Genomic DNA, 24,937 nt, shown 5'->3' with positions numbered 1-24,937 from the left:
TATCATTTTGTGAACATCACAAAATGCATCTACACAAATATGCATAGTATAACCAACTGCACACACTTAAACTAGGGGTGTGTGTATGTGTGTATAAAATATCTATTCTTTCTAGGGCTATGATGATCTAAACAAGAATAAATCAAGCAGAAGAGAAAATGCTGTAATCAAGAGATGCAACATATAGAAGATAGTGTAGCACATCACACTATCTTACACAAAACCATAAAGTACTAATAAAAATATAGCAAGTGAACTTAGTGGGGAAAAGAGTCAGGAGGGACAAAAATGGGAGAAAATGAGGGAGGAGTCGCACTGTTCAAAAAGAAATGTACTTGTTACCTGACTTACGTAACTGTAACCGCGGTGTACACCACCTTTTCAATAAAATATGCGTATATATTTATATATACACATATGTATATATATATATATATATATATATACATTTTATATAATAAGTAAGTAGGAGAATACCCAGCATCTGGTCATGGTATGAGAAACCACCAGGCATCTGGGTGTGGTGGAAGACTACCCAGTGTCTGGCCATGATAGGGGACTACCCGACATCTGGTATTCTGGTAGCACTCTCACACTGTAGAGAGTGTTGACTCTCAAGACAGTAGGAAGTTTGAGTTATGGCAGAGGTAGAAGTAGCCCACCCAGCCACCTTCCTTTTTTATGTTCCTGTCTTGTGGATCCTTGTTTTCTATGTTTTTTGTTGTTCATCTGGTCATCTCTGGGGAAATGCAAGTCTAGCCTCCAGCTGGGCATGGTCCAGGACTGCTGTGTCCCAGAGGTAGGGCACAGGTGGCCTTGGCAGGCCTGGTTCAGACATCTAACTAAATCCTGGCAATGTGAAAATTGTCTAAAATTGGGTAAAAGTCAGCCAGCCCACCAGGTGGGTTAAGAGATTAGCTTCAAGTAACCCCCTCCCTTCCTCCATAGGAAAGTATTCAAAGGCCGCCTGGTATGCTAAAATGCCTGGCTAACCTGGAGAAATGAGGCCCAGCTAAAGTGTTTCTTCAGAAAGTTTTGTCTTAAATCCTGATCATCTGCAAGGGTAAGATTGGAAAAAATCCATGGGTTTGTTGTTGTTGTTGTTTTGCCAGTCCTGGGACTTGAACTTTGGGCCCAGGCACTGTCCCAAAGCTCCTTTTGCTCAAGGCTAGCACTCTACTACTTGAGCCACAGTGCCAAGTCCAGCTTTTTCTGTGATTAATTGGAGATAAAAGAACTTTCCTGACCAGGCTGGCCTCAAACCATGATCCTCAGATCTCAGCCTCCTGAGTACCTAGGATTATGAGTAAGAGCCACCTGGCACCTGGCAAACATCTTTTTTTAATGCATGAAGCTGTTAGCATTGTAATCAAGAGTTATCTGGTTTAGCAAAAATGTAAATATTTTGAGGACTTAGGCTATATTTCCCTCCCCTGTTAAAATTTTGGGTAAGTGTCAGAAATTTGGGTATAAAGGTTTGTTTGTCACTGTTAAAGACATTGCCTATTCTGCCTATTTGTTTGGAACTGTTTTGGATTTTATCTGTCGGAGATCAGGAGGAAAGAATATGAAAAAAACTTAGGATGGGACTATCTTCAGGGGTATGGGGTGATCTGGCAAAGGTGTAGCTCAGCCAGACAACACATGGTGGAACAGGCCCTACAGAGGACCCATGCATGATGGGATAGGCCCTAGTAGGGGCTCCACACATGGTGGGGGAGCTGGCAAAAAAGTGTTTCATCTAACCCTAAGGAGTTGGATGGATATATGCCCATTCTATAGGATGTGTCTGATGGCTCATCTTCATTATGTCTCTTTTCCCTTGCAGATGGACATTTAAAAGCTGATGGTAAAATGGGTAATGTAATTAGTCTTTCTAAAAACTGCCCATTAGGATGTTTCAAAAGTTATAAAAGTTTTAAAAGAGGGTTATAAAGGCTTAACTTTTGATGTAACTTGGTTTCTATGCTATTTTGCAATTAGATGCATTTTGGTAAAAAAGCAAAAAGTTTCTCTGTTATTCATTTCTTAAGTCTGGATTCTTGGTGCAGTGTATAAAACTAATTTGAGTTCAAAGGTTTTCTGAGAGAGCTCAGATACAGAAGAAAAAAAACTGGCAGCTTTAAAAAATGAGGCTGTGAGGACAGAAAGGTAAAACTGACCTAGTGCTTCAGGGTTTCTAAGAATTATTCAATGCAAATGAAAGCTAAAGTATAAAATGCTAGGCTTGGAAAGGAGATCAGAAATAGGTTCCTGAATTTAAATTTGGAAGTAAAAATTGTCCTGTTTGTTTCAATGTGAAACAAAGTGGAGAAAGGAAAAATTAGGGCTAACAAAATGATTGTTTAATTGCCATTCCAGTTAGCCTTACAGGTCTTTTGTAGCAATTAGTTAGGCCCACAGAGAAACAGATGATTCTTACAAGTTTGCCAGAAGTGACTTTGACGCTTAGTAAGTTCCACATAAGACCATGCTTAGGGAGTATTTCTACTGACCTCCTTTAGTTGCTTCATTGGAGTAAAGTGTTTTTTTGTTCTCAGATCAATGAGAACTGCTGTTCAAAGCCAGCCAGGGCAGAAAAGGGTCTCTGTGAGACTCTCATCACTAATTGGCCAGCAGAGTGCTGAAAAAAAGCAGAAGTGTGGGGTTGTAGTTCAAAGTGGTAGAGCATTAGCCATGAGCTAGAGAGCTCAGGGACAGTTCTCAGGCCTGAGTTCAAGTCCAGCAGCCAAGCAAGGGAAATGCCAATGGAGCATTTATTCCTGTGTGAAAAATACACTCCTGGGACAAAGCAACAGAATGTCTAGAAGCAGCTAAAAGGCATTGCTCAAATCGTAGAGATGATGTCAGATCCTGGAGTCATGTGTTGGAGGTCATGGGAAAATAGTTTGTAAGCATTCTTTCTAATGCCCATGTCTGTTTACTTCATAACTGGGCAGACTAGTCACTGACTAGTCACTATCTGTGATAGTGACTAGTAAAAAGCTAAGGTTTTCAAATAGGTGTGTGTGTGTGGGGGTAGTTTAAAATCCCCCCCATCTGTTCAAAGCCCTAACTGGCAGTAATTTGGGGCTGGCACCATCCACACAAATTCAGGAAAAGAAGTTTGTGGAGTTTGTGGACCTAAGATCATGTCCCTATTGAGAGCTGTCTAAAGGCCTGCACACGTAACTTAGACATTATTAAGGTAACCAGAGGTCAGGTTCCCTAAGCAGCCAGAAAAATGCTTTTACAAACCAAAGTGCTAACAGGCTACACTGTAGACCCAAAAAGTCTGTGTGGTTGTTAAAAATTAATTGTTGTATGTACCTTACAGTTTGGAGTAAATATTGTTCCTTAATGACATCTGATCCTGGGAACCTCTTGGTAAAATAGACTAAGGTTTATAGATCCCTGGCTAGTCATGGTCAGTATCCCTGATGAAGTTACAGAAGATGAATCTTCTCCCAGCAACTCCCCTTAAGATCAAGAGAGTAGAGTCATTTTTTGAAAAATAAGGCAAAATAAATTAAAAGAAGAGGTATGAAAAACAGTGGTAACAAATGGCAAGTGTGGAGACTGCACTTGGATGAGATGGTTACAGGCTCAAGCCTTCTATGTCTGTCTAGAAAATCCTAACCTTATTAAAAAGAAATCTCATTACCAAAAGTTGTCACCCTGGTAAGTTGCCCCAGGCCACTGCCAAAAAATTTGCACTGATACTACTGTAGCCTAGCCCAGATCCAGCCCATCTCTTCCAACTTGGAGATTCCATTTGGGTAAAGTTCAAGAATGGCCTGACAGTTATCTGGAGGGGACTCTACATCTTCATCCTGACCCTCGGCACCATGGTGAAAGTAGACAGGAATCCTGCCTGACTCCATCACATGCAGCTGATTCCTGGAAGAAGGCCACTTTGGATCTGCTGGAACTAAGACTATTGTGGGACATTCTCTCTGTAAATCTTACCCAGCCTGACTGGGTAAGACTGGCTATGTCATTATGCTACTGAAACAGGTATATGCCAGGAGAGCCTCATTTGTAAAACTTTGGTTAAAGTAACTTGGGTAGGCTCTCAGTTCTAAGGGCTTGATGCAGCTTTCTACTTGAGAAATCAATTATCTGATTTTATGTATATAAAACCAGTGGGGAATGAAGTAAGGGAAAGACTATGTCTAAGTGGGTCATCTTGTTTTCACAACCATCCTAGCTCCTAACCAGATAACAAACGAGGCTGTCCACCCAGATTCCAAGGTCTAGAGGTGAAACAAGCCATCCTTTGGATTGCAGATGCTTAGCTCAGTGGATGGAACAGGAGGGGTTCTGTTTTAGAAGATATGCAAATCAGATGCACCTGTTGTTGAGCCCTAGAAAAGATATGCAAATTCAGGAATCCCTGCTTCTGGTGCCTCTCCTGATGCCTTTATGTTAGGGCTTTGCCAGCACCCAAACGTTTGGTCTTTTTCTTTAAAAGTTTAGTGGTTTTTTTTTTGCTACCCTTTGTCTTGTATATATGTTTATCTGATGTGGGGAAAGGAAGCGGAATAACAAAATGGTGATGAAAAAGGACAAAGAGTGAACCAATGCAACAGTGATACTCATAAGACAATGTGTTGGAAATGAGCTTTACAACTTGAGGGGGAAGCTAGAGGGAGTGACAATGGGAGAAAAATGAGGGAGGGGGAGTAATAACGTTTGACAAGAAATGTGTTCATTACCTTATGTAACTGTAACCCCTCTGTACATTCCCTTTACAATAAAATAAAACAAAATAAATTTTTAAAGAGATAGGATATAATTCACTGAAAGAAAAAAATTAGTGTGAGCTATATTGGGGGCTGCAGATATTTGAGACAAGAGTACATCTGTAGTCACCAACCTTTAAAAAGACTCCAAATTTGACCTTTCAAAATGTGATGTCTTTGTTTTCTCATGACTGGACTTGTATCTGATTTATGATACAACCCTAGCAACTATACATAATAGTATTCAAATGCACTATGATTTTCAATCACTAGCAGCACAAGTTTACACCAACATTGACCATATACATGTGAATAACTCATTACACTCATAAAATCATTGAGTAGGCAAAAGAAAATAGGATTTCTCAGATCAAGATGAGATTTGTGAGAATGAATTAAAATTACCAATAGCAATTTTTTAATGTTTAAGTAAAATATGATTTATATTTTATTGTAATCTTATTTATTTTATAATTCATTATAATCTTATTTATTTATAATCTTATACTTTTTGTAAGGGGTTAATTTTGCTAGGAAACACAGGCTCTTTACTTTGGCCTACAAATTAACTGGAAGCAGGATGAAGGCTAGCAGTCCCAGAATCCTCCATTTTGTACCTGGGTCCTGTCATTTATTCTGAGCAATTATTCTCTGTAGTCACCCTGGAGCCATCTCAGAGTCCAGGAAGGACTAGAACAGCTGCCAGGCATCAATGACTCTTATTGTAACAAATCCTCACTTGTTAAATTCTGAGACAATTGACTGTCAAACCACCTATCACTACCTCTGACAACACACACATGTAACTTGGGACCTTTCTAACTATGCCTACTTTTTCACCCTCTACTCCCCAAAACTCTCTATTTAGTCTAAGGTAAATGTCTATGTCCCTGAAGATGATTGGAGATATATTGAACTGTTGTCTTTCCATAGCTGCCATCTAATAAATTTTTTCTCTGCTTTTCACCATATCTCTTTGTCATATATGGGCAAGAGGAACTCCAACATGTGGAACTGGACTTGGTGTCTAAAAGTTCATTTTCATTTTCAGCACTGTTCTAGTATTATATAGTGACTAACAAAAATGTAATTCTGACACATTCTAAATTTAAAGAGTTAGAAGAACCAGAAGGAAGAAAAGTTAGGTGAGGTGAACTGGTTCACAACCAATGGTCCAAACCAAGGAATGGTGATTAAACTCTAATACAAATCATATCATGACCCCTAGGTGCCTCAGAGTGGACTGTGGGAGAGCCAGACATGGCCTGAACTCCCTGCCACCAGCTCCCCTAAGATGTCAATGGTAGCTGTTAGAGGTCCCTAGAGTGGGACCCAATTGAATTTGTGGGCCCTTCTTGTTTGTCTTGTCGATTTGAGTTGTTTGTCTCTATTTCCCTTTGTGATATTGACTGGCTTTATTCTTCCCCCAAGGATTTGGTTTCATGGTTTGCTCTCAGGGCAGAAGAGACTTGTGGTTAGGGCTAAACTGGGGAAGGCCCACTCATGGTGGGAGAGGCCCCTACTCAGCCTTCAATTTTTGTGTTCCTGTCTTGTCTGGTACTGATTTCTGTGTCTTTGTTCGTTATTTGGATATCTCTAGGGGGAGTCAAAGTTCTAGCATCTGGCTGTAGCCTACTCAATGGCCCAGCTGGAAGTTGGAGGTGGGGCACAGGCAGCTTCAGTCCTGGTTCTGATCCTTTGTTAACTTTGGCAACTTAAATTAAAATTCTAAAGTGCTCTTGTCTAAAATTGAGTAAAAGACAGGGTCAGCCCACCATGTGGGCAAAGGGTTAGCTTCAGGTAACCCCATACCCTTCCTTTATCTAAAGGTATTCAAAGGTTAATTGTTATACTAATAACTTGCTAACAGAAGCAAACCCTAGAGAATGGGGCTGAGGGATGCTAAGGTGATTTATTAATTTTTTAGCAAAGTTTTGTCTCAGATCTTGGTCATCTGTAAGAGTAAGATATTTTGTTTGGTTATGGGCAAAAGTACCTCTTGCCACTAAAATTCCAAAAATGTATGGCCAATATTCATTTTTGAGTGCATTAAGATCTTTATGCACAAGGGTCTATGTGTGAGAGTGTGTGAACATGTTCAAAATAAAAGCTCTTAGAACTATAATCAAGCTGGGTGCTAGTGGCTCACACCTGTAATCCTAGCTACTCAGGAGGCTGAGATCTGAGGATCACAGTTCAAAGCCAACCCAGTTAACCAACAGAAAAGCAGAAGTGGCACTGTGGCTCAAGTGGAGAGTGCTAACCTTGAGCTGAAGAGCTCAAGGACAGTGCCCAGGGCCAGAGTTCAAGCCCCATGACCAATCAAAAAAAACAAAAAAACCTGTAATCAAAAGTTGTGCTTGGGCTGGGAAGGTGGCTCAGTGGTAGAGTGCTTGCCTTGCATGCATGAGGCCCTGGGTTCGATTCCCCAGCACCACATAAGCAAAAAGAAAAAAAGCCAGAAGCAGTGCTGTGGCTCAAGTGATAAAGCGCTAGCCTTGAGCTGAAGAGCTGAGGGACAGTGCCCAGGCCCAGAGTTCAGGCCCACGACTGGACCCCCCCCCCAAAAAAAGAGTTGTGCTTGATAAGAAATGTACTCGTTATCTTGCCCATGTAATTGTAACTCCTCTGTACAGTATTCTCACAATAAAAAAAAAGGGGGGGCCAAAAAAAAAAGAGTTGTCTGGCTTATCAAAAATGCAAATCTCTTGAGGACTTAGGATTTATTTCCCTCTACTGTTAAAAAAATTGAGGTCAAGTATCAGGAATTTAAGTATAATAGTTTAATATTGTTAAAGACATTGCCCATTCTGACTAGTGGTCTGAAATCGCTTTGTTATTGCAGTCAAAAATAAAGAGAAAAGACTAAAAAACAAAATGCTAATGGGCCAGTGGTGGCCCATCTTCAAGGCATAAGGGTTGATCTGGCAAAGGTGCAGCTTACCTTGCCCTAAGGATGGGTGAGAGGGTAAGCTGGCACAAAAGCAGATACTCTAACCCTAAGGAATCAGATGGGGTTGCCCATTACATAAGATGGCCCATCTTTGCTTCTGGTCTCTTTTTTTTTTTAATTTTATTTTATTTGTGAACATACTGTACAGAGGGGTTACAATTACATGGGCAGGATAATGTGTACATTTCTTACCAAGCATTGCAGCCTCCTCCTTTGTTTATCCTTCACGTCCCTTCCCAGCCTCCCCCCTCCCCCCCCCTCTTTTCTTACAGATGGACATTAAAAAAACTGAGGTGTGGTGGGTGATAGAATTAGTAGTTAATATTTCTAAAGCTGTCCCTTGGAATGTATGAAATTTTAAAAAGCTTTAAAGGAGGTTTGAAAAGGGTTTATCTGTGATGCAATCTGGTTTCAATGCTATTTTGCACTTACATGCATTTTTTTTTTAAGTGAAGAGGTAAAGGGACCTAATGTTTCAAAGGGATTATTCAAATGCAAATAAAAGCTAAGCTGTAACATGGTAAAGGAGAGGATAGTAAAAAGGTATGGAAAAAAGTCAAAACTGGGATCCTGGATAAAAATAAAAAAGTAAAAATTGTTCTAAATGTTTTTCAAAATGAAAAAGAAAAAAATTTAGACTAATGAAGTTCACTAAAGTATATATGTTAAGGCCTTTTTTGGTGCATAATGTTTGCTTCTCAAGGATGTGCATTTCCTTGGATCCAGAGCCTATTCTCCTGCATTCTTCATTGTAATCACAAAGGTTTGATTTGGTAATATTGGTTTTAATTAGTGCTATATTCAGTGAAAAATTAGAAAATAATTGTTTAATAGCTGTTTAAGTTTTTGCCTTTATAAATTTGTTGATGAATTACAGGCAGGCCAACTGATGACTACAGATGATTCTTATAAATTTGTCAAATATAACTTTGCCTCTTTATAAGTTCCAGGTAAGACCATGTCTGGGGACTATTTCTACTTATCTCCTTGTTGCTTCAAGTAGAAAAAAGGGGGCTGTTTGACAAAGACTCTATTTTGGAGTCAGCCCAGGTAGTTCCCATGTGAGACTCTCATCTCTAATTAACCAGCAGAGCACTGGAAGAAGTGGAAGGTGGAGCTGTGGCTCAAAGAGTTAGAGTGCTAGCCTTGAGTTGGGGAGCTCAGGGACAGAGCCCAGGCCTTGAGTTCAAGTCCAGTGACTGACCAAGGAAATGCCAATATGGAAAAGACATTCCTAGCTTGTGTTGGAAATGACAGGTATCTAGAGGCAATTAAAAGATACTGCTTAGATGGCAAAGATGACATCAGATCTTGGAGTCACTGTGCTTGGCCCTTCAAAATTAATCAGAGCTGGGAGATCATAAGAAAATAGTTTATAAGCATACTGATCTAATAATGTCCAGGGTTGTCTGTTTTGTAACTGGGTGGGAACTTACACCCTTGCCTGTCAGTCATCTGTTATAGTGGGTAGCAAAAAGCTAAGGTTGTCAAAAAGGGGATAATTTTAAGTTAATAAAATGCCAGCCCCCAGTATCTGCTCAAAGCCCTAATTGACAGTAAATTCATCTTTTCAGGAAAGGAAGTTTGTGGACCTGAGATCATGTCTCTATTAAGAGCTATCTGGGAACCTGCACAGGTTGTTATTATACATTGTAAAGGTCACAGAGGTCAGGTTCCCCAGTTAGTCAGGAAAATGCTTTACAAACCAGAGTGCTATACAAGCTACAGTACCATAGCCCAAAAAGTCTATGCAGTTGTTAAAAGTTAAATATTGTATGTTCTTTCCAGTCTGGAGTAAATATTGTTCCTAATGACATATGATTCTGGCAACCCCTTGGTAAAAGAGGCTAAGGTTTTAGGTTCCTGGCTAGGTAGGGTCTAATGCCCCTACCCACCTTGAAGAAGATACAGAAGATGAATCTTTGCCCATCAACTCCCCTTAAGGTCAAGGAACCAAAGTCAATTTCAAAATAAGACAAAATAGATGTAAAATGAGGCATGGGAAAACAGTGGTAACAAGTGTGCCAATGTGGACACCGCACTTGTGAGAGATGATTACAGGTTCAAGCCCTCTACGTCTTCCCCCACTCAAAAATATTCTAACCTTATTAAGAAATATGGTTAATAAAAGTTGTCACTCTGATAAATTACCCAGGGATCACTGCCTAAAACTGTCCTAAAAAACCAGAACAGGGACAGCCTCCAAAACCTGTGTACTCAGGGAAAACAAGGAAATTATTGGGACATTTCATTAAAGTCAAGCTCCCACCATAGGTTAAGTTAAATATGCTTTCTTAACCAGTCTATAGAACATGCAAGCAGGCCAGCAAGAGGTATGCAATCAGTCTGAAAGATGCTGGGAGATGCTGCTACACGCTGCTATGGCCCAGCCCAGATCCAGCCTAGCCCTTCCAACCTGGAGATTCCATTTGGGTTTAGAAGTTCACCAAGAATGATCAATAGCCATCTAAAAAGGACTCTACACCATCAGGTTGACCACTCCTATGGCAATGACATCCTTAAATGGCTACATCATTCCCGGCTCAAAGGAGAGAATAGAATAGAAAGTTCAAGCCTCCCAGTACCCTTTAGACTAATACTTTTGCATGTGTCCTAATTTTTGTCTTTGAGACTGCACTAGTATCTGGAAATCCACATGAACCAGTGATATAGGAGAAATGGCATTACTAGGGAGGTACAGACAGACCTCTATTCCCTCCTCCTATAAAGGGGGTTCTTGCAACCCAGTAGAGTTTAAGCCCAAGATAAAATATAGCAGAGACAACTGGGACACAGGGTAAACACAGGGCATAAGACTATGTAACAGGAAGGGATCCAGACATTCTATTCACTATTCAAAGAAAATACCAGGCTAGCCCAAGGAGGCCTACTTGGCTGTAGCGAGGAGCATATTGCTGGCTTTGTTTAAACTCAAAACCCCCTTACTCTATTAGGCTTGGTCTTATCAATTCACTAAGTACGACCAGGGATGCTAGCTGCTGCCAATGGTAACCAGCCTCGACTAATGCTGGGAGATGTGCAGGAAACTGGGACTTGCTCCCCCCTTTCAGCACTCCTCCTATACTTCAATTTGCAATAAAAAAAATTGTAGTAAATGATAGTTTTGAAGTATTCTACCAATTACCTAACCATACCCGGTTTACCTGTACAAATGGGCTAACTAGGTGTGCCTCCTCCTCTATGCTTAAAAGCATCCCTCTATTATGCATTCTAGTGTATATTCTTCCCCAAGTGTACTTATATGATGGGGATGAGGGAAGAACCCTAATCTACCCTCCACCTTCCTTACCCCAATGGAAAAGAGTCCTCATCTTGGTACCGGTTCTAATGGGACTGGGAATTGTGGAGTCAACTGCAGTTGGAACTGTGGTTCTAATAAAAAGAGAAAAAAGGGGGAATTGTCTACTTAGGTACACACTGATCTTAGCCACCTAGAAAACTTCCCTCAGCTTGAGAATCAAGTAAATTCCCTAGCTGCAATGGTCCTACAGAACCAAAGGGGCTTGGATCTCCTCTTTCTCCAACAAAGGGGTCTATGTGTGGCTCTAGGAGAGAATTGTTTCTTTTATGAAAACAATTCAGGGATCATAAGGAATAGTCTGTCTCTGGTGAGAAAGAACATCAAGCTACAATGGGAAAAGGACAAACAAGAGAAAAGATGGCTCCCAAATTTGTTCACTTGGTCTCCCTGTATAACTATACTCATTTCAGCCATTGTAGATCCACTCGCTCTGTGACTGCTGGCCATCATGGTTGGGCCTTGCATAATAAATTGGATTATTGGAATAATTCAAAAGAAAATTACCTCTATCAAACTCCTCATGCTCAGACTGACCTATTCTCAAATTCCCCCAAAAATATATGGGGAAAATGAATCAGTGATTTAATTCATGCACAAAAACCAGTGGGGAATGAAGTAGGTTATACCTTTAATCCTGAAGTCTGACAAAAGTAACACCATTTTGTGCCTCAAAGGAAAAAGGCCTCTGACCCCCAGAGCTGTTGTTTAGTGGGTTCTGCAAAAAAAAAACTGCAAGGTGTTTGATCAGTGAGGTTCTGTGAAAAATCCAAAAATGTTCCATCCCAGTATTTGGGAAAGTAAGTCTAAATTTACTAATAATGCTCAGTTTTGCTTCTGTATGTGTTTCACAAAACAAAAATAATCTATACATCATTTATCAAAAAGAAGGTGGGTTTTTTTTCCTTTAGAAGACTAGCTCTGAGCTTTCTCTGGGCTGCATGATTTGGGAAGCCTATACCCCTTTGCAATAAACACTTCTATAATTGGGCTTATTAATTGTAGTGCCTTTGTATTCACACTGATTGGGTTATAACACTTTCCTATTTCAACCTTTTACAAATATGAGGTACCATTAACTTTTTAATTATTTGAAAGTATATTCTGAGTGAAGAAGAAAATTTAGTTAAATGTACAATGAGAAAATCTTCCCTCTATTTATATAAACTAACCTCTTGCCAAAAAAAAAGTACCCTGTTAGTGTGGGGTGTTTCTCTGTGTGTCCCTTGGTAATGATCACTTTGGTACATTAAGTTTGTTTTTCCTACACCTCCTACAGCTGTTTTTTCCTTTGATTCCATGTTAGTTCTACCCAGGCATTTGTGACTAAATTTTATTCTTTTAATTAACAACGTTAGAATCATCCTTCGCAAACTGCATGTTGTTTGTTTTTAACTTGAATTTCTACTACACCTACAGGATAAGAATTTTATGGTAACAGTAGGAAAAAACATTTTTTATAGAATCAACATTCTTGTTTTCCTATAAGAAATGCTTCGAATATATAATGTCAAATATTTGGAATTCAGTTTTTTTTCTTTTCAAAGGATTATAATAAGAATTTGTTGAGTAGTACCCAAGATTGAAGCACTATTAAGTTTTTAAGATACAATGATATGATTGTGCATTACTATTTACCTCTATGCACTCTCAATCCCTTTAGACACTGTGACCATGTTTTACTATATGCAAATGATGAGGATTGTAGCTAAGAGGATTGTTATCACTGTTTCCAAGAGCACTGTTATTCTATAGTTTAGAGATTTCAGATAACTCACAGAATAAGTAAAAAGTATGTTCTTCATTGTTAGGCGTCAATAGTATTTCTTCAGAGTACAGAAGAATGTACATTTTTACTAAAACTACAACCAAAATTGTAGATAGTGAATTTTAAAGTCAGACAACCAAATCAATGAGCTATTAAATCCACCATAGCATAAAGAAACTACAATGAGAACAGAAGAATTAAAATAAACTGATGAGTTTTCTATGGAGTCTTTAAACCTGAGTACTGTCCCTGAGGCTCCTTTTGTTCAAGGCTAGCACTCTACCATTTGAGCCACAGAGCTACTTCCAGCTTTTTCTATGGTTAATTGGAAATTGAACTTTCCAACCTGGTTTCAAACTGGGATCCTTAGATCACAGCCTCCTGAGTAGCTATGAATACAGGTGTGAGCCACCGGCTGAGTCTCTTCTTTTTAAAACTACTCAAGTAGGAGTTTAAAATTCAATGTTGTTGAAGTGACAGACACCATTGAAAGGAAGCATTAGAGTGCTTATTTAAGTCTCTGTTGGTTACCCAGGTCTGTTGACTCAAAATAATTGTCTACCTGGAATCCAGAGGAGAAGCCTCCTCTAATCCCAGTGACCAGAGACAGCCTGTGTGAGATGCCATAGCCAAGGAGCCAAACCCAATGGAAATCAGAGTAAAAATTGTAGGCATTATGCCTACCTTTGGTCCTCAGCTCCATCCAGACCTGGGCACCTCCCAGCCCTGGATAGTGAAGGGTGCCATGTGCTCCCCCTCCAAGGGAAATATGGCTCCTCTATTAAACCTTATGATAATCTTTCTCCTGTGCCTGCCTGCCTCTGCGTGGTCCCCTGGGATGGATGTGAAGGATCCTTTCAAGAATAAGCTGGATCATGCATGATGATTATGTTGGGGTATAGGAAATACACCAAAATATGGCACCTTGGAAACCTGAGAAGTTCTAAGACAAAGAAATTGAGAAAAATCCAGAAGCAGGAACTGCATACTCACCTAATTTGAGTCACAGAAACTTTGGTTTAAACCAAGTCAGAAAACCTAGGAAAGTTATTCTTTCTGCTATATAACATATATATTCTATATCCACAGTGAGAAAATCTCCCACAGAGATGCTAAAAAGTATTTGAACAGACAATCTTTTCATTCTCCAAATTACACAGTCACTGTAGAAGGGTTTGTAGGTGAGAAGAATGGGATTCTTGACTAGCCTCTCCATTGTCTATCTGAACAAGACTCTTGAATTTAAGAGTGTAAAGAATTTTGAAAAGAGTCATGAATGAAACTCACAAGATAAGGAGCAAATAGAAAGGAAGAATAAAGTAGGGGCAAATAAGACAGGAAGAAAAGGCATACAGCATGAGAGATGAGGGCTCAAATAGGCAGTCCTCATCCCAGGAACATTTACTTCCAAACTGAGGTGAAGGAGGCTCTGTTTAAACTTTTCCTAGATAGTTGTTGTGTAGCAGTCTTCAATCATTTTACTAAGTTCCTGTTTTGATGTTATCACCCAGACAAGGAGAGAATGGATATACAGTAGCTTATAATCAAGGGGTCTTGTAACATGTGTCTGATAGGATGGAGAATTAGAGATGAATTATAGTACTTGACTTGAATTGTATAAGGTGGACAATAAATGAATTTAATGATGTCATGGGGAATTAGAAATAAACTGTAGTATTTGACTTAAACTGTGAAGTGAATGATGAATGGATTTAAAATATGAATGTAGTAACTGTAACTCCTCTGTACAGTATGTTCACAAATAAAATCAAATTAAATTAAAAAAATATGAATGTAAGTAAGCTTCCTCTGGCTAAGACTTTCTTGGTACCTAACTAGTTATTTTAGGTTTTGTAACCCTACTACTGCTCTTTCCTGAACTATGTGTTCCCCAACTAAGCTGAGCCATTAACATCCTTTGTTCTGTTCCTCTGCTTCCCACCGCAGCTTCGGCAGGAAGCAAATGATATCCTTGGGTGGAAAGTTTATACTTAAAACTGGCTGCGGCGTTGGTTGGAATCCGAAAAAACAGCTTTATGATGTACGATTGTAGCTCCCCTTTTCCTCCCCTTCCCCCGCCCCTGTGGAGTAATGTTTAAAAAGCCAAGGTAGGCCGGTGGTGCCTGGGGCCATCTATCACCTGGGAACCCTATGTCAGGTACAATCCTGGCATGTCAGTGCTCCAGGGCTCAACAAACTCATATGTTTTAATTGCGGATTGTGTAGTCTTCGCTGCTGCCATTCCCTGCTACTTGTCTATTTATTGTAACCTTAAAGATTCCTTTTTGGCCAAGGGATTACTGAAATGGGACTCATCTAAGACAATTGTTTAACATTTAAAAGAAGGGTCTGTGTGCCATCCTGGGGCTTGAACTCAGGGCCTGGGCAATGTCTTTGAGCTTTTCTTGTTCAAAGTTAAGGCTCCACTTTTGTATTTTTGGTAGTTTATTGGAGATAAGTGTCTCACAGACGACTTTCCTGCCTGAGCTGGCTTTGAACCATAATCCTCAGATCTCAGCCTCCTGATCAGCTAGAATTACAGCTGTGAGCCACTGCAGTACTTTCTTAAATGTACCTTCTTAAGAGGATTAACTTTTGCTGCTCTGAAATAAAGACTATTTATGTCAACATCTAAATAATTTAGGTATGGTTTCAATTTTGAAATTTAGAATTCCAGGCAAAGGAGGGGAAGCAACAGTTCACTCTGCCAAGGACAATACCCAACGGAGTGGCCAAGGTCAGTGTGACATTTTATTCATACATGAAACATTTAAATCTTTTAGCTATTTCTTTTAGTCTTAGTTCTTGATTCTCAAGATGTCTTCTAATTTCTGTCACTTTCTTCTATCTATCTTGGCCCAATTCTACATAAAAATACACATCCCCACACACACACACCCAGGTCAGGCTTATTTTTGTGGGATCCTCCAATAAAACTTGTATTAAATAAAATGTCATACTTTTGTTAATCTGTCTTTTAGAGAGATATCAGTCATAAAGTATAATAATTAAGAGCATCAAACTGAAGTGAAGAGGCTGAGTCTAAGTAACTTCTTACAGCCATCCTGGAGACTCTTGCTGGGTATAGGAAGTTCTCAGTGCTGAAAAGCCTAGAGGTGAGAGAGGCCATTCATTGAATTGTAGATGCCCAGCTTTAGGTGAGCTGGAGAGCTCTACTTCAGAGAAATACAGGTGTCATAGCCTTAGGAAAGCTTAGCATAGAAAAATGCTCTGATTCTGCCTTGATTACTTCCTTAAATGGCTTGAATCTAAGATTTCCCCTATATGGAAAGGTCGAGGCATATTCTCCCTATATAAAATAAAGTTCTGCTGGTACCTGAGCTTGAACCTAGTAAGATCTGTATTTGCTTAGCACCCACCCCACGCATGTGGTCTTTGCTTTTAAACTCTTTATGTAACCTCTGTTCAGGGCTGCAGATCTTGGAGACAGGAGTCCATCTACATTCTCTGGCCTCCAAAAAAGACTCCAAATTCAACCTCTCAAAATGTGGTTTCCCTGCATTCTCCTAACTGGATTTGCATTTGATTTGGTGTACAACAAAATTTAGAATGGAAATACTTCAACTGTAGTTTTTAATAACTACACAAAAGGAGTCATCAGACCACTTACATATGTCAGTTTGGGGTTGAAAAATTGCTGTTACTGTTTGCTTTTTGGATTGTTTGCTATGTAAGCATGGAATGAAGAGTGCCACAGCAGATGTTAAGAATGTACTCAGCTTCGATCATGCAGTAGACACTGAAATATAATCTGCCTACTCACTTTACTTTTCTTGGTGACAGATCAGGAAATTCTGTTGGCTACAAGGAGCTACAAGGGAGGCACACTATGATTCCTATAATTTACCAAGGATTCAAGAGGCACTGGCTTAGCAATATCTTATTAATTATAAATAACTGTTCCAAAAACGGATTGGGATTTTAAACTGAAATAACAAGAAGATTAAATCTTCCACATTTAAGCCCACATTTTATTTATTTTCTTATTGTAAAGATACTGTACAGAGGGGTTATAGTTACTCATGTAACTGTAACGTGTACTCATGTAACTATAGTTACATGAGTAACTGTAGTGAGTACAAGAATAAAGTAGTGAGTACATTTCCTGTCCAGCATTGTTACCCCCTCCTTTGTTTTTCCCCTACTATCCCTTCCCTCTCCACCTCCCAACCTCCTCCCTTCCCCCTCCCAAGCTGTAAAGTTTGTTTTCAACATAGTGTCTTGTACATCTTATTGTTGCAATAGGTCAACCTGAATCCTTATTTCAGCATTTTGTTATTCCCTTTCCCCTCCCCAAATTAGAAAAATGTATATAGAAGATGCAGGGCACCAGAATCAAATACAGTGACAACAGAGGTTATACCATAGGGGGAAGAACATACAAAAGAAACAAACAAAGAAAAATCACACAGTACATTAAAAACAACAGCAACAAAGAAAAAACCTCTTGTGTCCATATCTTAGGGTTCATTATATTAAGTGAAGTAAGCCAGACCCAAAGCAACATAGGTCCCATGGTTTCCCTTATTTGCAATAACTAGTATACATCTAGGATAATCTTACCAACAAGCAGAAAAGGTCAAAAGCTATGTACATATGACCATATAAGATTATGCTAAGTGAAACAAACTCTAAGATAAGTCCACATTTTAGAAGGCAGATGGCCAGAGGAAATGACTTGAATGACTTCTTAAACTTTACCTTAAGCAAAATGTTTCCACTGATGTTTAGATATAACAAGATTTTATCTGCCACTCTGAAACGATGCCTGTGATGCCTGTGTCACCTTATGATGGGAATGACACTGAACTGGCATGTATTTATAAAACAATCCTTATATTTTAAACACTGTAATATTTCCATATTAAATGGTGAACTATAGACTGAGCCACCCAGTGTCTTCTTAATTCTCTTCTACTCTAGCATAAGAGACTCCTGGAAGTCATAGCCCACTGCTAGGGTAAGAAACCATGGGCTGGATCCCAGAAGGAAAAAATGGTGCCCTGATAGTCACACAATGCTTCATACCCATCTTAGAACTCCCAGTGTCACCTGTTCTTTCACAAAGTTACACTCTAGGAGTTGCAGTACCTTAAGGTAGTTAAGTGTAGTATGCTGAATAAAATCTATACACATATGTATCTATGATTTCTGATTTTCCCTTTTAAAGGTTCTATGTAGCTGTTTCATTTTTATTTAGCTCCTGCTTCATATATATATATATATATATATATATATATATATGTATCTTGCTAAGTAGGTAGTGACCCAATCTCTCTACATATCACATATAAGGTATGTTCATCTTCAAAAGGCTAGAGAATCCATATTTTAAAAAAATATTGTAGGGCTAGGAAGGTGGCTCAGTGGTAGAGTGTTTGCCTTGCATGCATGAGGCCCTGGGTTCAATTCCTTAGTACCACATAAACAGAAAAAAAAAGCCAGAAGTGGCACTGTGGCTCTAGTGGTAGGGCACTAGCCTTGAGCTGAAGAGCTGAGGGACACTGCCCAGGCCCATGACTGACAAAAAAAAAAGTATTGTAAAGGTGATGATAGAGGGGTTATAGTTATGAAAGGCAGATAATAAGTATATTTCCTTTTGAACAATGTCATCCCCTCCCTCATTCTCTACCAATTTTTCCCCTCCTGACTTCCATCCCCAACACGCTGTATAGTTCATTTCCAACATGTGTCTAGTGAGTGTCACTGCTGAATTGGTTCACCCTTTGTCCCACCGTTTCTTTGCTTCCCTTTCCCCTCCCCAAATCAGATAAATATATAAGACAAAGGGTATAAAAATAAAATCAGAGAGAATAAATCAAAGACAAACAGAAAAAATGCAAACAGTACAATAAAAAACTCTTGCTTTCATTTCTTGAAGCTCATTTTGATAAGTATCATTTTATGTGATCATATGTGCATAGGAATTGAGCCCTTGTGATCCTCTCCTAAGAATATCCTCCTTTGTTCTCACTGTGTGAATGTTTAGCATGCTGCTTAATTAATCAGGTACAAGTGTAATTATTTGTCTTTTCTATCTGTTGGGTTTCCTTGTAGATTTATAGGCACATTCTAAATACTACAAATAAGGGAAACCACACAACTAATTTCTTTGGGTCTGTTTGGCTTACTTCATTTAGTATTTTTTTCCATATCTTTCCATTTTTTATGAATGGGACAATGTCATTCTTTATGATGTAATATAGAAGAATTCCATTTGTGTATATATACCTCATTTTCTTGATCCATTCATCTATTGAGGAGCATCTGGGCTGATTCCATATCTTGGCTATAGTAAATAGTGCTGCAATGAACATGATTGTGCTGGTTGCTTAAGTGTAGCTTAGTTTGTGCCCAGGAGTGGGATTTCTGAGTCATAGGGAAACTCTATGTTTAGAGTATTTTGAGGAATTTCCATATACTTTTCAGTTTAAATTCCCATCAACAGTGTAGTATTGTTCCTTTTTAGCCACATCCCTGCTAGCATCTGTTATTGTTAATTTTGTTGATAATAACAGTTCTAATGGGTGAGGTAGAATCTCAATGTAGTTTTGATTTACATCTCTTTTATGGCCATAGATGTTGAACATCTCTTCATGTGTCTATTAGCCATTCTTATTTCTTTTTCTGATAAGTCTCTCTTTAAATCCTTAGCTCACTTATTAATTGGGCTGTTGTTTCTTTGAGGATTTGTTTTGCAAGGGCTAATTTTTTTTTAGCTTGGAGTGCATTTTAGATATGAGGCCCTTGTCTGATGCATAGCTAATAAAGATTCTAAGATCTCAGAGTTAGCTTGCCAATTAAGGCCCTGCCCAGGGTCCCTACCTGTTTACAAAAAATCTGTTAAGTTTCTATTTCTCTGAGGTTGTATTGTTTGTCTGGTGTGACAAATTCCCACCCCAGTTACAACAGTCTCCTTACTCTCTTTCTCGGAATGTGACAGTCTCCCCAACTCCTGCAGTCCACAAAACACTTTCATAACACCTCTTCTTGGAACTGACTCTACTCCCAAATTCCCATAGTCTGTGTAATGTGACCTATGTCACTGTCCATGTGACCCATTTGACTGCCCCCTAAAATTCTGTTTAAATTCAGCCTACACCTGTCCATGGCTGCTGTCTCCCAGGTCTGCCCCCTAATAAAGCCTTGAGCTCATACTGGTCACTCTCACTTGCCTCTCATTTCTTACAAAGATCTTCACCCAGATCTTCACTAGCCATACAATGGACAAGAGTCTCATATCCAAAATATACTTGGAACTCAAAAAATTAAGTTCCTCAACATCAAATTTTCAAAGAAATAACTGCTCAATAAGTAAGTGGGCTAAAGACTTAAAGAGAAACTTCTCTGCAAAGGAAAAAAGAATGTCTAATAGACACATGAAGAAATGCTCAACCTCCCTAGCCATAAAAGAAATGCTAATCAAAACAACATTGAGATTCCACCTCACCCCAGTTAGAATGGCTAGAATCAAGAACTCTAATAACAACTGATGCTGGAGGGGATGTGGATAAAAGGCAACCCTATTGCATTGATGGTGGGAGTGTAAACTTGTTCAACTACCTTGGAAAGCAGTATGGAGATTCCTCCAAAGACTCCACATAGAGCTCCCCTATAACCCAGCAATCCCATTTTGGGGCATTTACCCAAATGATCACAAACAAGACCATACTAAAGCTACCAGCACAACTATGTTTATTGCAGCATATTTACCATAGCTAAGATATGGAACCAACCCAGATGCCCCTCAGTAGATGAATGGATCAAGAAAATGTGGTATATATACACAATGGAATTCTGTCAGAAAGAATGACATTGCCCCATCTGTTAGGAAATGGAAAGACTTGGAAAAAAATATATTAAATGAAGTAAGCCAGGCCCAAAGAAACATAGGTCCCATGGTTTCCCTTATTTACAATAACTAGTATATGTCTGAGACAAGCAGAAAAGGTCAAAAGCTATGTAAATATGACCATATAAGATGATATTAAGTGAAATGAACCCCAAGATAGGGACACAAGAGGTTTTATCTTTCTTGCTATTGTTTTATAATGTATTGTATTTATAATGTACTATGCGATTTTTTTTTGTTTCTTTGGTATGTTCTTCCCCCACAGTATAACCTCTGGTTTCACTTTATTTAATTCTGGTGTCCTACATCTTGTATATACATTTTTCTAATTTGGGGAGAGGAAGGAAAGGGAAATAACAAAATGCGTAAATAAGGATGAGATATACAAGACACTATGTTGAAAACGAACTTTACAACTTCGGGGTGGGGGTGAAGTTGGGGAGGTGGGGAGGGAAGGGGTGGCAGGGGAAAAAAACAAAGAAGGAGGTAACAATGCTCATTAGGAAATGTACTCATTACCTTACTCATGTAACTGTAACCCCTCTGTACAGTATTTTTACAATAAAAAACATATATATATATATATATATATATATATATATATATATATAAGATCGTCTCTCGTTTTGTGGGCTTTCTATTTATCTTGCTATCTATGTCCTTTGACATTCAGAAACTCTTCAGTTTAATGCAATGCCATTTGTCTAGTCTTTCTTTGATTTGTTGTGATTCTGGATCTTTACTTAGGAAGTTTCAACTTGTGCCTGTGAGCCCTAGTGTTTCCCTTATCCATTCCTGTAATATTTTCACACTATCTGGTCTTACATTGAAGCCTTTGGTCCATTTAGAATTTATTCTGGTGATATATAAGGATCTAACTTCAGTTTTCTGCATGTGTATGCCAGCACCATTCATTGAAGAGGCTGGCTTTTTTTTTTTTTTTTACTGTTTTTGGTTCCGTTATCAAATATTTGGTGGCTATAGGTCTGTGGGTTCATTTCTGGGTCTTCCATTCTATTGCATTGGTCCTCAGGGCAATTCTTATGCCAGTACCAAGATGTTTTTATTACTATGGCTTTGTAAGCTTGGTATTGATATTTCTCCAGCACTATTCTTCCTGCTAAGGACTGTTATTGCTATTAAAGGTCTTCTATTAGAGAATATCTGTCTTTTATCCTGAATTCCTGTTATAATGTTCTATATATGGAATTTTGAATAACAAAATCATTTATGTTCTATGCTCTTATCAATGTAGATCTACACTTTAGCTATGTTCATCCAAAATCAAACAGAACAGCTGCCTCTGTTTTTTTCTCTTTTATAAAAAGAGAACTGTGAAACTGCAATGTATGATTGTCTGTCTTAGTTCCAAAGTGTGCAGGAAATTGTGAACCTAGCATTTTATATGAAGAAAGCCATCAGGAAGGGCAAAAGGATGGATTGCCAGCATTGACAAAAAACATCAGCTGGGATGTCTCAGAGTAGTGTTCTAGCTACTCACTTCAGACTCCATCATTTACTTGACAAATTATCAACAAGGCTAATTCTTAGACTGCTAAAGAAGAAAATACAACACCACTCATGGTATTAATGTGGCACTGAAGTTCTGCATGTGTCTTGACTTTTGTCTTCTCATAGATTCTTTTTTTTCCATCTTGTTATGCTACCTTCAATCCTTTTCAATGGCTAGAAAGTAGACTGCCATAGGCAGTCTCACTCTGACACAGCATGAGAGCTCTGAGCAAGTTATTGAACCTGACCTAACACACAGCTTCTGAATCTGAAGAATGACTATGCCAAAACTTCCTCTGTGGCAGGACAATGTTCCTGTAATCTGTATGTTCTTATCCTCCTACCCATGATAACAAGCTTGTTTAACAGAGCATCAAGTTCTTCATTCTCTCAGCCTAATCAAATAAATCTGACTTTCATGAAGTAAGGAAAAGAAGGAGGCATGCGATCAGGGTTTTAGGGAAAGATGATAATAATGACATAAGTTTTCAATGTAGGACAAAATGATTCTGCTATAAACTTTCAGAAGGTATTCACTTTCAGACCAAATAAACAGTGCACTGGAGAAAAAATGGTAAAAACAGAAAAGGGGCACACAGAATGAAAGGGAAGGAATCAAAGAACCATGAAAATTACCTTCTGATAGCTAATTTTCACTCATCTTGACTAGAGAAGGATACATAGAAAAAGCGTGGCTATGTCTTCCAAAGATAAATAATGTGTAGGACAGTGAACTAAGTGGGAAGAACCTACCCTCTATGTGGATGGGTTCATCCAATAGGTGGGGGCCAAAATGGAAACAGAGCTGAAGAATGGGTAGCTTACATTCACTCATACTCAATCTTTTTTAGCAACTCAACCTTTGTTAGCAATAAGCAAAGATACTTCATTCTGTACTCAAGGCAGAGACTCTGGAGACTAAAAACATTCTAATTTCTCCCTCCCTCTATCTTCTAGAAACTTACTCAAGTTCTCCTTTAAAGCTAGATGTTCTATTAGTAAGAAGGGAAAGGGAGGAGCTCTGAGTTTATGCAAGTTTAAATTGCTTCAAAGAGAAATAGATGGAAAGAGCATTAATATAAAAGCTAATGTTGCAATATAAAAATCAAAATTGCAATTTGCAATTCTCCATAGGAAAATTATGAACATATAAAAGATGCCATCTTAGTTGTCTCCAACATACCCTCCTAACACTCACGGTATTAAAGAAGGACCCTAATAATATCTAGAATTTAAAATTACTTCTTGTCAATATATTGGGTTTCCAGTGGTGAAAATCTAAGAATTAAAAGGAGCTGTAAGAAAACATTGAACTGGACTTTCTGGAGCCTAGAAACATTCTTCTAAAGGTGATTTTCAGAACAGCATCAGTAACTATACCTGAGAGCTTATTAGAAATGTAGAAACTCAGCAAGCATGAAGCCCTAAATTCAGCCCCCAGTATAGGAAGGGGAGGGGAGTAAGGAGAGGGAAGAAGGGAAGGAGAGGGGAGAGGAGGGAAGGACAGGGAACAGAAGGGGAGGGAAGGTGTGAGGAGGGGAAAGACAAGGAAAGGGGAGGGAAGAGAACAGGAGGTTTGAGAAGAGGAGGGACAGGGAGGGGAGGGAAGGGAAGGGAACACAGTAGAGAGTGGTGGCACATATCAATAATCTCAGCACTTGGGAGGCTAAAGCAGAAGAACCATAAATTTGAGGACAATATAGACTATATAGTAAGTCCAATGGTAGCCTAATTCACTAAGTGTGACACATTATCTAAAAATAAAACTATGTAGGGACTTGTTCTCATCCCAGTTTTTTAAACTCAGAATATGCTTTCAATTCCCAGCTGATCCCTGGGAACCAGAAAACTGCCTACAATGAGAGGCTCCCCTCTTCTGATACACCCCTCCCTTGTAATACCAGACCTCCCCATTTATCAAAAAGGGGTCCACCCATAGAACATTCAAGTTCCAAAATGTCCACAGGTAAAGTAAAAAAAAAAAACATTTAGGACATACTGTTCTCATGTCTATTGCTAGTGAGTTTAAAATACGTGCTAAGAGACATAAGAGCAGATGCTTACTGTTCCATCACACAGGCCATCCTTAATCCTCAGATACATCTGTGTGTTCTTTGTACTTTCAAACATGCAAATCCCAGAACTGATTTTATGCACTTTCCAGTAAGATTTTTCGGACTGGTTTCCTGCTCCAGTGCAGGTCCCATCAGACTGGAGACACAGGGCCTGACACAGGCTTGTAGCCAGCAGAATCACAGCACTGTTGAGGAACACGCCCTTTAGAGGGACAAACAGAAAGGCAGTGATTAACAGATTCATGTGGTGTTAGAAAGAGAAGACTACAGAGTCAGTTTTACAGAGGTTGCAGTGACCAGGATCTCACTAGAAACGTGGATGCTAAAAATAAACACAAGAAATAACTAGTTTAACTGTAGTACTGAGTGAAACAAAACTACAAGAGCTTAATTAACATTAATGATTATGTATTTAAAGTGTAAGCATGAGCATCATGTGCTACAGCGATCTTTTTTTAAGTAAGATACAAAACACAAGTATTTTTCCTAAGAAATTTATAATCACTATAAGCAAATAATTTTGATATTAACATAAAGCAGAATAAAACAAAATGTGCTATAAGAGAACAATATAATCCATGAACATCAAATTTATGGCATAGGAATGAATGAAAAGAGTAGCAAATACATCTAAGGTATACTTAAGCAAATTCAGTGTATCATTAGCTTAAGAAAATACAAAAACGGGCTGGGCACTGGTGGCTCATGCCTGT

General features: G+C 38.8%; 1 protein-coding gene across 10 annotated transcripts in view; it reads right to left on the bottom strand.

Annotated features, from left to right (window-relative positions):
• The window catches only part of Rp1 (RP1 axonemal microtubule associated), a 338,377-nt gene that overhangs the window by 166,245 nt on the left and 147,195 nt on the right, over positions 1-24,937 (bottom strand). For all 10 annotated transcript variants that reach the window (XM_069990725.1, XM_069990729.1, XM_069990733.1 and 7 more), the window contains exon 17: positions 24,214-24,426. In XM_069990725.1, the coding sequence (XP_069846826.1) occupies positions 24,214-24,426 (213 nt within the window). The remainder of the gene's footprint in view (positions 1-24,213; positions 24,427-24,937) is intronic.

Source organism: Dipodomys merriami, unplaced genomic scaffold (assembly GCF_024711535.1).
Source record: "Dipodomys merriami isolate MVZ:Mamm:240054 unplaced genomic scaffold, mDipMer1.0.p SCAF_4, whole genome shotgun sequence".
In the NCBI taxonomy this organism is placed as follows: domain Eukaryota; kingdom Metazoa; phylum Chordata; class Mammalia; order Rodentia; family Heteromyidae; genus Dipodomys; species Dipodomys merriami.
This window is presented reverse-complemented; position numbering and strand designations above follow the sequence as displayed.